The 14,748-nt window shown below is 49.3% G+C and overlaps 1 protein-coding gene across 1 annotated transcript; it reads right to left on the bottom strand.

The window, feature by feature from the left end:
* Positions 1 to 11,577: 11,577 nt before the first annotated feature.
* Positions 11,578 to 14,264, bottom strand: SP8 (Sp8 transcription factor). Its single transcript, XM_074573463.1, has 2 exons — positions 14,093 to 14,264; positions 11,578 to 13,062 (listed from the first exon to the last, which is right to left on the bottom strand). Exons 1-2 carry the CDS (start codon positions 14,111 to 14,113, stop codon positions 11,578 to 11,580), a joined length of 1,506 nt encoding a protein of 501 aa, XP_074429564.1. The 5' UTR covers positions 14,114 to 14,264.
* Positions 14,265 to 14,748: the final 484 nt, after the last annotated feature.

Below are 14,748 nucleotides of genomic sequence, written 5' to 3' on the forward strand. Positions count from 1 at the left end.
TTGTCTTCCAGTAGACGGGACAAGTATTGACCTGAGCACCTAGCACAAGTCCTTCAATGTTGACTGAAGTCTTCACACACTCTTCCCATACTATTAATAGACCTTATTAGTGTGTATATTGTTGCTAAAATATTTTTTGTGTGTGTCAAAAACATAGGAAAGAGAAATTCAGTATCTTATTGTAGACTTCACTTGTGATTTTTAGCTGGCTACTTGAGCATCTGTGTTTTAGTTTTATTTTCAGGAAGTAAGTTTTGACGCTTTTGACTGGAAAACACTGTGAAAATGTGAAAACCTTCTCAGAAAGTTTTGCAAATAAAGCAAAATAAGGCTTGCTTTTTCATAGAAATTACCAGGCTATCCAATAAGTTCAGATTTATTGTGAAGGTCGTAACTCCCTGTATCAGTAGTGTTCTATAGATAGGAAATTTTATATGTTTAGATATATAACTTTCCTGTTAAATTTTGAAACTACTACTATATACTAAACTATTCTTGTAGTTTTTTTGAACTGCTGTATAACTTGGGCACATTTCCACTTTTCTTCCACTTAAATGTGTGCTTAACCATTACAACTCCATGACTCCTGGAAGGAGGATCACAGCTGCTCCTTACTCAGGGGGAAAGAATAACATTTAAACATCCCTAAATCCATCATAAATATGCTGCTTTCTACATTGCTATTGTCCTGTAATTCAGAATATCATCACAATAGTGGTTTTACTCCATTTTACTCCAGCTTCCCACAAGGAGGAATGGAACTAATGCTGGTGGCAGGATTTGCAGTATTTGAGATGCCTTCCCATCAGTGAAAAGTGAAATCTGAGGTTCTGTCTGCTCAGGGAAAATCGCTGACTTAACTTTATCAAACAAAAAGTAATCCAGAATGATTCCACATGCAGAAACTAGGTTGTAAGGCAATACCTTTTCAGACAAGTAATGTGCGTTCAGTGACTTTATTTTGCAAGCCTTTTTGTACCAGGTTCTGCGTTGAACAGTCTTTTGTTAATGAATTAGTTTATGAGTCCGGGAGAAGTGTGCTACAATTCCCTTCTGAATTTCACTTATCAGAATAATCCATCCTATTACCTCAGTTACACAGATCAGCTTTATATAACAGAAAAGTGAGATTTGGTCAATGATACTTGGTCAAATGTAAATGAAACCTCAAGAAAACAGGCAGTGTCCAGTCATACTAGGAACATATTCTTCTACTTATCAAAAAATATAAAGAATATTCTGAGTTCATGAGATTCTGCTTGCCAGTGTTGCACATGTGAAGTTAAATTTGTCATTATTTTGAAATGATTTATTACGGAAACAAACCTCATATGCTCAATCTACGAGGCTGCCTCTGTACCTCTCCTCACAGGAACTTTTGTATCTGTTGGCTGGTTTGAGGGGCAATTAGCTTTCCAAAAATTATAGGAGATAAGCAGCTAGGTAGTGGAGACTTCATCTCAAAGAGAAAGGCAAGCAGACATCATGTTAGACATTAGGGTATCTGTACAGCACAGCAGTTTCTGTAAATGTTCCCATTGCAGAATAATCTTTCAACAGAGTTCACATCTCTGTAAAGACACAGATTTCTGTTGATTGGCGTGAATCCAGAAGAAACCAAGTGTCTTTTAATCTCTGGAGCAAATGCTTAGTTTTGCCTGTGTGCATTTAGCAGTTGGATAACGCCTGGGAGCAATGGGACTGAAATTCTGCTCTTCTCGGCTTGGGCACCTCTGCTCTGACTACCTGGAAGTCCTATCTTGTATGGTCCCAGGTAAGTGGTTTCACAGTGTCCTTCCCCTCAGCGTTCATTAAGAGCAGTTTCCTGTACATTATGTGGGGAGTTAAACCCTGATGGTGTACCTGGGGAATCCTCAAAGCACATCAACAAGATCAAGCTCGTAAGGGACCTGGCAGGATAAGACAGCAGAGTGGTCAGCCATAGGGAGCCTGGGGGCATGTATGGAGATGTATATCGAAGCACATATGAGGCACGCAGGGACCTGTAAAGTAAGGTACCTATAAGTGCTTGCTGGCTTTGGCAGCAGCCAAGTGCCTATGTTCTATTTCCTATTCCTATTCTCTTTATTGGCTCTTATCTTGCATTTTTTTGGCAGCAGTGGGAAGGAGAAAAAAAACCCTTGCCTACTTTCTCCGCTGGTATTATACTCTCTGGAAACACATACTGGAAATACAGTTTATGACTCAGAAGGTTGAAATGCCAAACTAGAGAAACCCATGCCGGCAGGGGAAGCACCATAGCAAAATCAGCTTTGAGATCTGCCCGTAATCAAGATCCTTGCTTCTCCCACCTGTCCTCTAGCACCTTACCATGAAGGCACAACCTGAGGTCTTACTGACTTTTCAGCTCAGTCTTCACCCAGGCAAAGTCCCAGTAAAATCCGTGTTTCAGTGAGAATGAAAATGTATCCAACAAAGACTAAACACATACTTTATCAGAGAAGTTATTACAGTTGGGCTAGAGATGGCAGCCAACAAAAAAAAAAGTAAAGAAGGGTACCAGGTTTAGAGAGATCATGACAACTACTACTAATAGCGGAGGTATGGCTAAATTATGTGCCAAAAATGTACCTAGTAGGTGCAGCTATTCCCTTCTGATCCTTTCTGTGCCTGTAGAAACACAATAAATTATATGAAAGTATTTGTAACATAACTTTCTTGAATTAAGCCTGACTTCACAAGTGCATTTTTTTTCTCTGCTACCAAATGACAAAATCCACACATCTTATTTTAAACATATTGCAGCAGGTATAACGTGTGCTCAGCCCAAGATCATTAAGTGCAATTCACCAAGCATTTTACAAAAGGTCGAAAATTATTTTCTTTCATATTTAGCTCTTTGGTCTCTCTCTTACTCCTTTCCCACCATTTACAGGAAGAGAAGTGCCAACGTGAATATTTTCTCGAGTTTTGGGGTTTTTTTAAACTTCTGTTAATTCTCCCATGAGCATTTTGATAGCAAGCCAGCAATTACATTATGAAACAAACTTGTCTTTCTGCTACCAAATTGCAAAATGAAAACAAAACAGAGAAATACTACCATACAAAAAAAAAAAAGGGCTTGTTAACTAAGACCATTAACCTTGTTTTATTCTTGACTTTCATCTTTTATTAAAGTTTAATTGAAAGATAGTGAAAGCAGGTAGTCTCTCCTGTATAATGTGTATTATCTCTAGCAGGCAAGACAGTTTCTCCTGTTGTCTGCAATAATATTAGATAGTATTACTGACAAGAGGAAATATCATTGCCTGCTGTACATCTAAGAACAAAAAGTACTGAGGCAAAAGGTGGAAGATATTTTATTCTGATTATCTATATTTCTACCTGGACATATCTGTAACAGATTTTTACATCCACTCTCTGTTATCTCATGATGCTGAATAAAATGTACCTTGGAGTATTTACCTGCCAAGAGGCAAAAAGGAAGAGATGTGAAAACTTAGCACCTTGGCCAATAATTAGAAGCCCATCGTCTTTCTTGCCTGACTCATATAGTCAGAAAAAACTAGTGTCTGCCACAGCAAGTGAAAATTAGCAGGGCCGGACATGAATATAAATGCTAGCCAGGTTGTGATTTAACGTTTATAAGACTTTATAAACCCTTACATACCATGTGTTTTGTAACTGAACTCATGTTTGGGTACGCAGTAGCTATCCAAAACAGAAGCAAGATCCACATCATGGCTTTGACACGAAGTGCATTTTTTCATTTATGAGTAAAAACAGGTCAGACTGAATTTTTGATTTTCTGTGTCGTGAAGGGAGAAGAGGCAAAGGATTAGGCAGAACTACAAACAAATATATTACACCTACTTTTTCAAGGATGTCCTCAGCGAGAGGAAATTTTTCAGGATCCAAGTCTTTCAGAATTCACAGAGCCCCAAAAACATTTTTTCTAATAAAGATATGCTGTTTGCATGTGTTTTCAATTCATTCAGTCTTCTAAAAATTCTGTGCTTGGCAAAAAGAGAGCTAAATTTAGTCTGCAGCTGTTCCCACAGGCTGTTGAGTTTAATTGAAAGTAGATGTGACCCAGTGTCAAAGTAGGTATTAAAACAGAAGATTGTTTGCTGGAAATCTTAGGCTTGGTGCACGAGCCTGGTAAACTCCCTGGCTGCCGAGCAAGGGATGCATTACTGTACGTGTGCGTGACACCAGTGATCTGGAGGGAGAAAGTTCTGCTCTGGACCCCACTATAAGATGAGACCTGTGTTTGTCCTACCACAGAAGATGGCTGTACAGCGTTAGCAGTGTGCCGCTGGGTTCTGCACAGCAAGCAATTGAAAACTGTACTTGGCAACTGTTTTCCCCATTCGGCTTTGTCCTTTCATATGTATATGGGTAAGCAAATTAAGCCCCATTCTTAGTGTGGTAATGGTTGAGTTATCCAAAGCAAAGCAAACACACTCAGCAGAGAGTCATAATGCCTCTTACTGACATTTCAGGTACCAATTTCTTACCAGTTAGGGATTTCCTCCTTGAGACAGCCTGTTTCCCTTGCCCAGCTAAATTCCTCAGACAATCTAGCACCCTTTGCTGTTCGGCAATCCCACTTTATAAGTTATTTATCTATCTGGAGAAAGCCAGCAATGGCTACAGGCAAAGACTTGCGGCTTGCCTGCTTTCCCCTGCTAGAGGGGAGGCGCACGGGACTGACCAGGCGACTCTGAGAAGGTAGTTCTTCGCTGGTGGGGGGGGCGGGGGGATGTTTGTTGTTGGTTTATGGTTTTCTTTTTGCAGCAGGCAAGGTTTGCAGGGATATGCAACATCTTCACACCAGATCGATTACTTTAATGGAGAAGAAAATCCTCGTACCTCTTGCCAGGTATCAGGTATCCCTGACCTGTTACCATTCACGTCTGATCCTCAGGTATGAATATTAAATAAAAAATAAATCGCTGAAGGGTGGAGGAGAGGAGGGGACTGAGGGGTTAAAAACATGCGAGGGCTTTGTAAAAAGGTGTAGCAGTGAAGAGGGTAAAGCCCCTGCAGTTCTGAGCATTAAAACTTCCTCCTCCGAGCAGTTCAAAATCTGATCGTCTGTTCCTTGCAATCGGAGGCAGGAAAGCAGGTGGCGATAGTACTTTGCCACCTCATTTGCAAGCTGAAGGTATTTTCCTTGCCGGCTACCTCGCTTCAGAGAGGACACCTTTGCTCGGTGTGCCCGTTCCGCTGCCCTGTCCCCCCCTAACAGCCCCGGGAGCCGCCGCGGCCGCCTCCCCGGCTCCCCGGCGAGCCCTTTCCAAATCGGTTGCCAACGGGGTTGTAAGAATTTAATAACACGATGCACCCTTTGATTAAAAAAATAAATAAATAAATAAAATAAAAAAACTCCTAAGAAGACTGAGAGCTCTGGAGCAGCGTTAAGTGCGGCGCGACTTTAATCGGCAGGAATACACTTTCTGCCTTTCGCACGCAGAAGTCGGTGTAGGAAACGCTCGAGCGACCCCGATAAGCCACGTTTACAAAATATAGGAAAGTGCCTTGAAGCGTCTCTTCAGGACTGAGTTGTGCCCAATATACCTGTCAAAAAATGCCTCCTGCGACCTAGGGTTAAACGACATGAATGAGTTTAGCAACCCAGTCAAAAGCCCTGTCGCCCTGTCAGCTCCCCCTCCCCAGCAGCTTTCAAAGAATTCGGGGATAAAACACCCTAAAAGGAGAGATCCCAAACCCTGCCACAGCGGCTGCTTTCGCTATTTCCAGCGCCTCTGCACCTGCGACGAGGACATCGTCCTTCCCCGGCGGGGACCCAGTGACAAGGACCAGTGTGATGCCGGCGGGGGCGGCTGTGCCTCCCGGCCGCCCCCGCCGGCATCACACGGGTCATCCACGGATCTACGCGCAAACGTCGAGGGCTTCCCCCCAGCCATCGGTGCAGCTCGGTCCTCCCACATCTCGGGACAGGCCTGGGTGGGGATGGAGGGGGACGGGCGGCGGGACCAGCCGCCGACGGGGCGCACACGCCGGGTGGCGCTGCGAGCCCGCGGCAGGACCGGCCGCGCCGCCCCCGCACCCCTGTGTGCGTGGAGGGGCGGGGTGGGGGGGGTGTGTGTCTTGTGGCTGTGTCCGAGCTGGGGCAGGAAAATGGGAAGGGGAGGGATGGAGAGGGGCAGCTCCCCCCTCCCGAAAGAAGCAGACGTGCCGCCATGGGGAGAAAGTCCAGGAGAGGAGCCGAAGCAGTAAAATCGGAAGGGGAGGGATGGAGGGGGGCAGGTCCCCCCTCCCGAAAGAAGCAGCCGTGCAGAAACGGGGAGAAAGCCCGGGCGAGGTGCAGAGCTTGCCGCCCAGCAGCAACCGGGATGGGCGAGTGGCCGGCTTTATTGCCAGCGGAAGGCGCGCTTGTAACGCAGGGGAGGACAACTGGAGGTTGCACCGAATATATAGGCACACGCATACATACGCTCCTGTCTCGAGAGATGTAGCCAGGTGTAACGCACAGTGTGTCGTTGACAAAAAAAAAAAAAAAAAATATTATTTCCTCCATCCCCACAAAGGAAACTTGCGCGGCATTACATGTCCCCAAGAGCAAAAGCTGTTCAAAAGGAGCCTCCCGCCTATCCATCGCTCTTTCCCTAACCAGGGACGAAGTTTCTGTGCCGCTATTTGAGAAGTTTCAGTATTAGAAGGGAACAACCCTCCCTTCTCCATCCCCAACCCAAAGGGAAGCCCCGTGGCCCCAGCCAGGAGCTGGGGCTGCCCCGCAGCCCCCCCACCCTGGGGCAACCGACGCTTCACACGCAAAAGTTGGGGTGCTCCAGGACTGCTTTTTGCACTTTGCAGAGCAATATCGCTCAGCCTGAAAAACAGAAATCTCCAAATGCCAAGACCATCACCATTCCCCAGGATATGGGTCCATTATCCAGGCTCTCACTGGGCCTTATGGGCGGTATAAATGCAACACTTGCAGAATTGTTCACTGCTCAAGGAGTAATGTGGTGTCCCAGTTTGTTTCAAAATCCACAACTGTAAAATGGAGTTGCTCTGTATTTAGAGTGCCCCACCAAATCTCCTATGCAGTATTGCTTGTCATTATCCCCTATTTCCCTAATCCCTTTTTAAAAAAGTGAATAATTTCAAGCGGCAGTTAGAAAACCACAGAATTGGAAACACAGTAATTGTCCTAAATGGCACAGTTTTTCTCAGTGCACGTTTTCTTGAGGTGTAACAATTTCCCCCTACACTATCACACAAGACGGCCAGCTAGCTTGAAAGATGCCGTACACACAACAGTCAAAAAATTGGTGTTCTACATTTTAAAGCAGATATTGCAGAATGTGCTTTCTTCCATGGAAATGCTGAGGAATTTTTTTTAATATCTTTAGCATCATGAGGCAAAGTGTAATGGAGCAAGCTGAAAAAGCAGACCCCGATTTATGCTAAGAAACACAAGGTTATTCTGATGCAGCAAAAGAGTTTTGTCCTTTTATCATAAACCTGGTGAAAGTGTGAGCAATTGCACACCTATTTATTCACACCTTTTCCCGTCTCTTTCTTCCCATAGCAAAACCCGACGTCTCTTCACAGAATGTAACTGAAGTGTGGCGGGTTTTGGCAAGTGCATACTTACAACCCTTCGTACTGAAAGATTTGTTGGACTGCATCACATATCCTTACTCCGCCGCCTTTACAGCTGTGAAGGTGTTGACAGCTGGATTAGCCATCACATCCACAAATAAAGCATTTGAGATTTCATTCCTTGCTTTCTACTTTCACATTCCTAGGCTGGAAGCAAAGGAGAAGCCAACACCCTTTAGTCGCTGTTCCATCTCGGCAGGCACAGGCCAAGGGTACTGGGAAAGGCACTACAGCGGGCAGAAATGAAGTGGTGTTTTAAATCGCTTCAGCCGCGCGCATCTCCCATCACTGGTCTATTGAAAATTTAAACTGGAAAATGACAATGAAAAGCCGGAATAATGGGAAAAGCAGGACACGAAATTCGATAGACGTTGCTACAAGCTTGAAGGGGAGAGACTTAAAAGGTCAGGGAGCAAACGGGAATGGCCACAATCATCTGAAGGCAGTTGGAAGGTAAGTTGATGGACACCGGTTTGACCTGTGGGTCAGCAAACTAGTTTAACTCTACCTTGATCTGCACAACGCAGAGACAAGTTCCCGGCTCCTATCAAACAACTCAATGCTCTTATCTGGAAGGGTTTAGTAAAAGTAAATCAACTACAAAAAAGGAGCTATTCAGCCTTCAAGTGCTGGGTTTTGCTGGTAGAAAAAAAAAAAAAAAAAGAAAAAATGTGTGTGTTCTCACACAGCCCGGATCCAAACTGGCAGCTCACAATCGGCAGGAGCACACACTCCTTCCTGGGGGAAGGAAGAGTTTTGTCACTGGCTCTATCCCAGTGCCAGGCTGCCCCAAGACGGAGCAACCAGTGCCCTAAAAAAACCAGCCAGCTCCTGGCTAGTGGCATTTTGGTAGCACTTTCTTTTCAGGGGGATATCAGAAGAAGCAGTGGTAGAAGTTACCCACTGCTACATTTCCCTTTCCTTTTCACTTCGTGTTCAGCCCATTCTATCAGGACTAAAACCTCCAGGTAACATAAACACTGCCTCTTGCTCACACTGGGGAAATCTGGATATGCCACTCCATTTACACGGCCTTAAAAAAAAAAAAAAAATCCAAGAGAAAGGAAAAAAAAGAAAAGAAGGGAAAAAAAGCAGAGCAAACTGTTGCTTTGTTTCAGTAGGAAACTTTGCAGGCCTCTGATGGTTGCATCTGTAAAGAAGCAAATTCAGATTGCAGCTCCGAGAAACACAACCAGAACAACTCCTGTTTCCAGTGCACGTTAAAAGCCCCTTCTAATCCCTACACCATGCACAGAACCAAAATCTTCAATGCATCTGGAGTAGACTCATCTGTGCTCTTTTGCTCCAGATTTTAATACCTGCTGGTTAGGTTATTGCTAATAACGTGCTTTACATTGTACGCACAAAAAGATCTTTCTGCTACGCAGCTTCCATGCTCTAGCCCTGATTTTTCAGTACCCTGAAAGTGAGCATCACCTCCCTATGTAACCCAAGAGGTCAGATTTCCAAACAGGAACAACATTTCCCCTGCGTCCTCCCCCAGAAAAAGTGTTAAGAGAAAGTCTTAGCAGGTTTTTGGGTTGTTTTTTGTTTTTTCCAAAACGCTAAGCAAATGCCATAACTGCTTTTCAGTCTCGAGCAAAAGACGCCAGGTTTTAGGAAACCCTCACAATATTGGTTTTATTGTTGTTCAGGGACAGCAATAGACAAGATTTAAAGGACACAGCGAGGGTGGTAGCGGTGGAGTGGCTGGTTGGCAGCACCCCTCGGCTCTTGAAATCGCCCCGATTCTCGGTCCTGCGGGAAAAACGCCCCCGGACGAGAAGGGAGTTTTCACGCACAACCGCGAAGTTTCCCACCCCGGCGACCTGCAGAAGTTAGCGCTCATCACGGCAATTAGCATCGCTCCCAGCCACAAACACCTTACCTAAAAAGAAAAGCGGCGGACCCCTTCTTATTTTGTCTTTCAAAGCAATAATGACCCTTAGCATTTCAATATTAAATCGCCCTCACAATGGACCTGGCGCGATGTGAAAAATTAAGTCCGAGGAGGATGCAACGCAGTCCCTCAGACACAGTCGGTTTTGCGAGAGGCACCGTATCATTAGTTTGGTAAAAATAATTAAATAAAAAGGTGTTAATGCCTTCCCTTTAGTTTCCTCTACTAGTGCATTAAGAAAAGCACGAAGCAGAATGCCAACTTACTCGTTTTAACGCCTCAAAGCTGGTCTCATTAGGTGCTACAATTTACAACGGGATTGAATTCGTTGTATTTTCACTTTTCGCTGAAACTCTAGGGAACGACTCGTGCCGTATGAGTTCAAAGTAAATCATTGCCTGTAACGATGGAATTAAAAAGAAGAAAAACAATTGGCTGACCTAAGGTAGAATGTTTTATCTGGAGTTTATTAATACCATTTAAAATATTACAGATAAAAATCAATTACATTTCATGCATTTAAAATGCAAATCTAAAATGTTCCAGCGAAGGGCTTTCCATTTCAATGTGAAATATCCAAATTATTTCAACATTACAATGAGACAATTAGTTTGCAGCATCGCAAACCGCTAATGTAGTGTCAGGAGTGTTTATTAACATTTATCAATATTATTTTCAGGAAATACACATAGGCCAACGTTAGTTCAGTTTCACTTGGACAGTTTATTTAATACATGGGTCGTGGCAAACCCACTTTATGAAATATAGGAGAACTCTCACTGTAACTATACCTGAACTGCCAGCAAATGCAAATAAGTACATGCTCCATTAAATTAAATGTCATTCAACATTTATCAAATATTGTTTCCTTAATTACAGTTGTATGCCTACCTAAATTAATATTCAAGCAAAACCTATATCCTGAAGTGCGATTTGATGTACACTTCAAGGAACGAGTCCAGAAAAAAGAATGCAGTGAACCAGGACTGCAACAATAACGCTTTCTCGTGACAGGAAAAGAAATAAAAATTAAAAAAAAAAAAGCTCAAGTGTACTTCAATATATTTTCAAATATTTACTGGAAGTAATTTACAAGAAAAATACTATACAAAATCGTCTCCTGGACAACTGCACCTCACACCGATACATTGGTGGAGTTATATTTAATTGTTAGCTAATCTAGAACGATTCCCCAGTTGTACAAACCTATAGGTTCAGACGTATTTTACAAATATTTGATTTTTTTTTCTATCACCACCCCCCCGGCCTCCCTTTTTGGCATCGGAACTACAGCTTCGCTTGAAACCCCACGGTGCTTCTTCATTTGTTTGGAGTTAAAAAATATACGACTTTCGACCTAATTCCTTTTCAGCGTATTTCGCGATTCCTACTCAAACGGGAATTATACAAATGCGCTGGCAAACGGGATGAAATCTGGACGCGGGGACTCACGGATTTGTTAAAATTTTTAAAAAAAGAAAAAAAAAAAGGCGGGAGGTGGGGGGAGCACACCGCCGCTCCGGTCGCGGGGAGCAGAAGGGCTCCGAGTTAACGACATGAGGGCAGTTCTGAGTCCCGCTCCGTGGGGACAAGGACGGCGGCTGGCGGCCGCTGCCGTCGGAGCACCCCCTCCGCCGCGGGTCATCCCCGGCCCGCCCGCCCGCGGCTCCCGGGGCGCCGCTGCTGCCCCGGCGCTAGCGGTGAAGGGAGGGGGTGCGGGCCGGTTTCCAGCAGGAAAGCCAGAGGGGACGTGTTTTTTTCCGCTCTAAAGGCAACCCGAGGGGGTGGGGGGTGTTTCAGGGAGGCGGCCGCGGGGCAGCCCCACGGGGGTCCGCGTCCCTCGCCCCGTGCCCAGACGCTCCTCTGGCCCCCGTCGCGGGGGTTGCGCGGCCCGGCCGCACCGTCCAGCCCGTGGGGGGCTCCGGGCGGGCAGGGGGACGTCCGCGGGGGACTGAGCGCGGTCCCTGCGGAGCCGCGCCGGCTACTTACGTGTCCGCGTCCCCGCCGCGGGGCTGCGCGCCCGGAGGGGGGCGGCGGCGGGGCGGGGGGAGGCGGTGGCAGCCCCGCGCCCCCGCCCGTCACTCCAGGCCGTTGCGGTGGCCGGGTTCGGGGGGCGGCAGCAGCTCCGGGGAGTGGCAGGGCGGGCTGCCGGCCGCGCTGTGCTCGCTGTCGGTGTCGCTGCCTTTCTTGCCGCCGGGACCGGGGCCGGGGCCGCCGCCGCCGGGGCCGCCGGCGCCGCCGGGGCCGCTGTGGGTCTTGACGTGCTTGCTGAGGTGGTCGCTGCGCATGAAGCGCTTGTTGCAGACGGGGCAGGCGAAACGCTTCTCGCCCGTGTGGGTCCGCAGGTGCCGCTGCAGCTCGTCGGAGCGGGTGAAGCGCTTGCCGCAGAAGAGCCAGTTGCAGACGAAGGGCCGCTCGCCCGTGTGCCAGCGCAGGTGGGCCTTCAGGTGCGAGGTCTTGCCGTAGACCTTGCCGCAGCCGGGGATGTGGCAGCTGTGCAGCCCCTTGCGCCGCAGGCTGGCCCCCGCCGGCCCCAGCCGCTCGGCCTCCTGGCAGTTGGGGCAGTCGCAGGTGGCGCGGCCCGAGTAGCGGCGGGCGGAGGAGCGCGGCGAGGCGGCCAGCGGCGCCGCGGGGCCGCCGCCCAGCATGGAGCCCCCGGCGCCTGCCAGCGGCGAGGGGGCCGAGTCCGGGTAGGAGCCGGGCAGCACCGGCTTAAATCCGTCCATGAGGTGCTGCCCGGCGGGGCTGAGGAGGTGCGAGGAGGCGCCGCTGCTGAAGGCCGAGTGGCCCAGGCCCGAGTAATCCGAGTTGTAGCCGCCCAGCGGCGAGTGGAGCGAGGTCTGGAGCCCGCCGGCCGCCGGGTGCAGCGAGCCGGGCAGCGCGGCCGCCCCGTTGGGGCTCTGCACGTCGATCCAGCCGGCGCCCACGTCCCACCAGCTGGAGGCGCCCGCCGAGCCCACCTCGCCGGCGGCCAGCCCCGGGTGCGAGGGCTTGAACCAGGACTCGTAGGGGTGCGCCATGCCCACCCGCGGGTAGATGCCCTGGAGCCCCTCCACCGACGTGTGCACCTTGGAGATGAAGACGGGCTGGTGCGCCGCCGCCTCCTGCCCCGCCGCCCCGCCGCCGCCCCCTCCGCCGCCGCCGCCGCCGCCGGCGCTGCCCGGCGCCTGGAAGACGGAGTAGTCGTTGGCGAAGGGCGAGCTCGCGGCCGCCGCGCTGCTGGAGGTGAGGGAGAAGGCGCTGGAGCCCGGCGAGCCGCCGCAGCTGAACGAGTCCGAGACGAGGGCTGCCGCCGCCGCCGCCGCCGCTGCCGCCGCCGCCGCCGCCGAGGAGCCGTTCCGCGCCGCGCCCGCCACGCCGAAGCCCGGGAGGCCGGAGCCCACGGCGCCGCAGCTGCCCGCCGAGGACGAGGAAGAGGAGGAGGAGCGTTTCCAGGGGTGGAAGCCTTTGCCGAAGGAGGACGCGCTGTCCGAGAGGGAGGACGGCGAGGGGCTGGGGCTGCCGATCTTGTTGCAGGTCGCGGCGAGCATGGCCAGCGGCGTGGAGCCTACCCGCGGTTCCTCCTGCGGGCACAGAGGGGAGAGGGCCGCCCCGCCGGCGTCAGGGACGGAGCGGCCCCGCCGCCGCCGCCCGCCGCCCCGCGCCCGGCCCCGCTCCGCACCGCTCCGCCGCCCGGCCCCGGGCGCAAAGTTTCGCGACTCCCGCGGGAGGATCCCTTCGCCGGCGCCTTCGGCACCGCGGCTCTGCCTTCAAGCGCCTTCCGAGGCTTTTTTTTTTTTTTTTTTTCACTATCCAAGCCTCCTCCCACGGAGGAGCTCGGGAAGGGTTAAAAAAGGGGGGGAAAAAAGAGAGGGGGAAAAAGTTGCGTCTGTTACCGTAGCTTAAAAGATGCCCCCGGCACGGCGGCAGCTACGTTTCAGTCTGTTCCCTTTCCCCGGGACCTGGCCGGTCCCCGTCCCTCAGGCTAGTAAGACTGTTTTCTTAAATATAGAATTGCAGGATTATCAATTTACTCCTTTAAAAAAAAAACTTCCTTAAAAAATTTTTTTCAAAGCTTCATTTACGTACCAACGATAATTAAATATATATACAAATTTAACATATGTACATATGTATGTATACACAAGTTCAACGTACCTGCTGGACACGGCGGGCTGTGTTATTTTAAAGGGAAATAAAAAGCCACAATCTCTTGCAAATTAGAAATTGCACACGAAAAACGATAGTGCTGGGTTTGGGTTGTTTTTTTTTTTCCTTCCAGCAGTCACATGTAAAGAAGAAAGGCCACTTCTCCGGGGGCACAGGAACAGCACAGCCCAGGCGCTGTAGGTTGTTTCTACAAATGCCCTTAAAACCTTTTTCCTGCTCACTGAAAAGTGACTCTGCCCCCTTTTCCCCCTCTCGCTCTTTCTTTTCTCCTAAACTCACTTGTACTTAAGTTAAAAAAAAAAAAAAAAAGAAAAAAAAAGAAAAAAAAAGGCTGAATAGAGGAGACTGATAGCCCCGGTCAAGACAGGGGTTATTTTAACCCCCTCCAATCGACAATAAAAAGAAACTAATTAAACCAGCAAGAGAAAAAATCCTTAGACTCACCCCTAGAAGTGAAGTTGCCATCACACAAAAGTGCCCTCCTCTCAGAGGATCTTTTTTATATTGATAAATCAGAGGCAGTGTTTTTTTTAGAGGTGTGCAATACAATGATCAGTTCCGCCCATTCCACCACAATTGTAGCTCCCTCGCCGGCTTTGAAGTGCCGCTGAGCCGCCGCCAGCCAATCCCCGGCCCCGCCGCCTCGCTCGACGACGTGACTGCGTGAGGTCATCAGCGCCGTCGAGCCCCGCCGATGGCGGGTCTCGACGGCGCTGATGACCTCACGCAGTCACGTCGTCGCGCGGCGCGGGCCACCGTCCCGGTCCCGGTCCCGGTCCGCAGTGGCCCCTCGTCCCGGGTCGGGCTGCTTCGTCCCGGCCGCCCCCTTCCATCCCCCGTCCCTCCGCCCCTTGCGCGTAATTTGACAACAGGTTATTTTTTTTTCCCCACCGTTTTACTTTTTTTTTTTTTTTGGGGGGGGGGGGCGGATTTTTATATCATCATCTCAGCGTTCCTCTTATTATCGCAACGACGGGCGAGTGCGGGAGCAGCCCGGTCCTCCGCGGGGTCCCCGTCCCCCCACCCCCCCACCCCGCTCCCCTCTGCACCGTCCTCCGTCTCCCGTTTCTTTCGCTACTTTTCGCTGCAATGGAGCGGGG

Source organism: Larus michahellis, chromosome 2 (assembly GCF_964199755.1).
Source record: "Larus michahellis chromosome 2, bLarMic1.1, whole genome shotgun sequence".
NCBI classification, from domain to species: Eukaryota; Metazoa; Chordata; class Aves; order Charadriiformes; family Laridae; genus Larus; species Larus michahellis.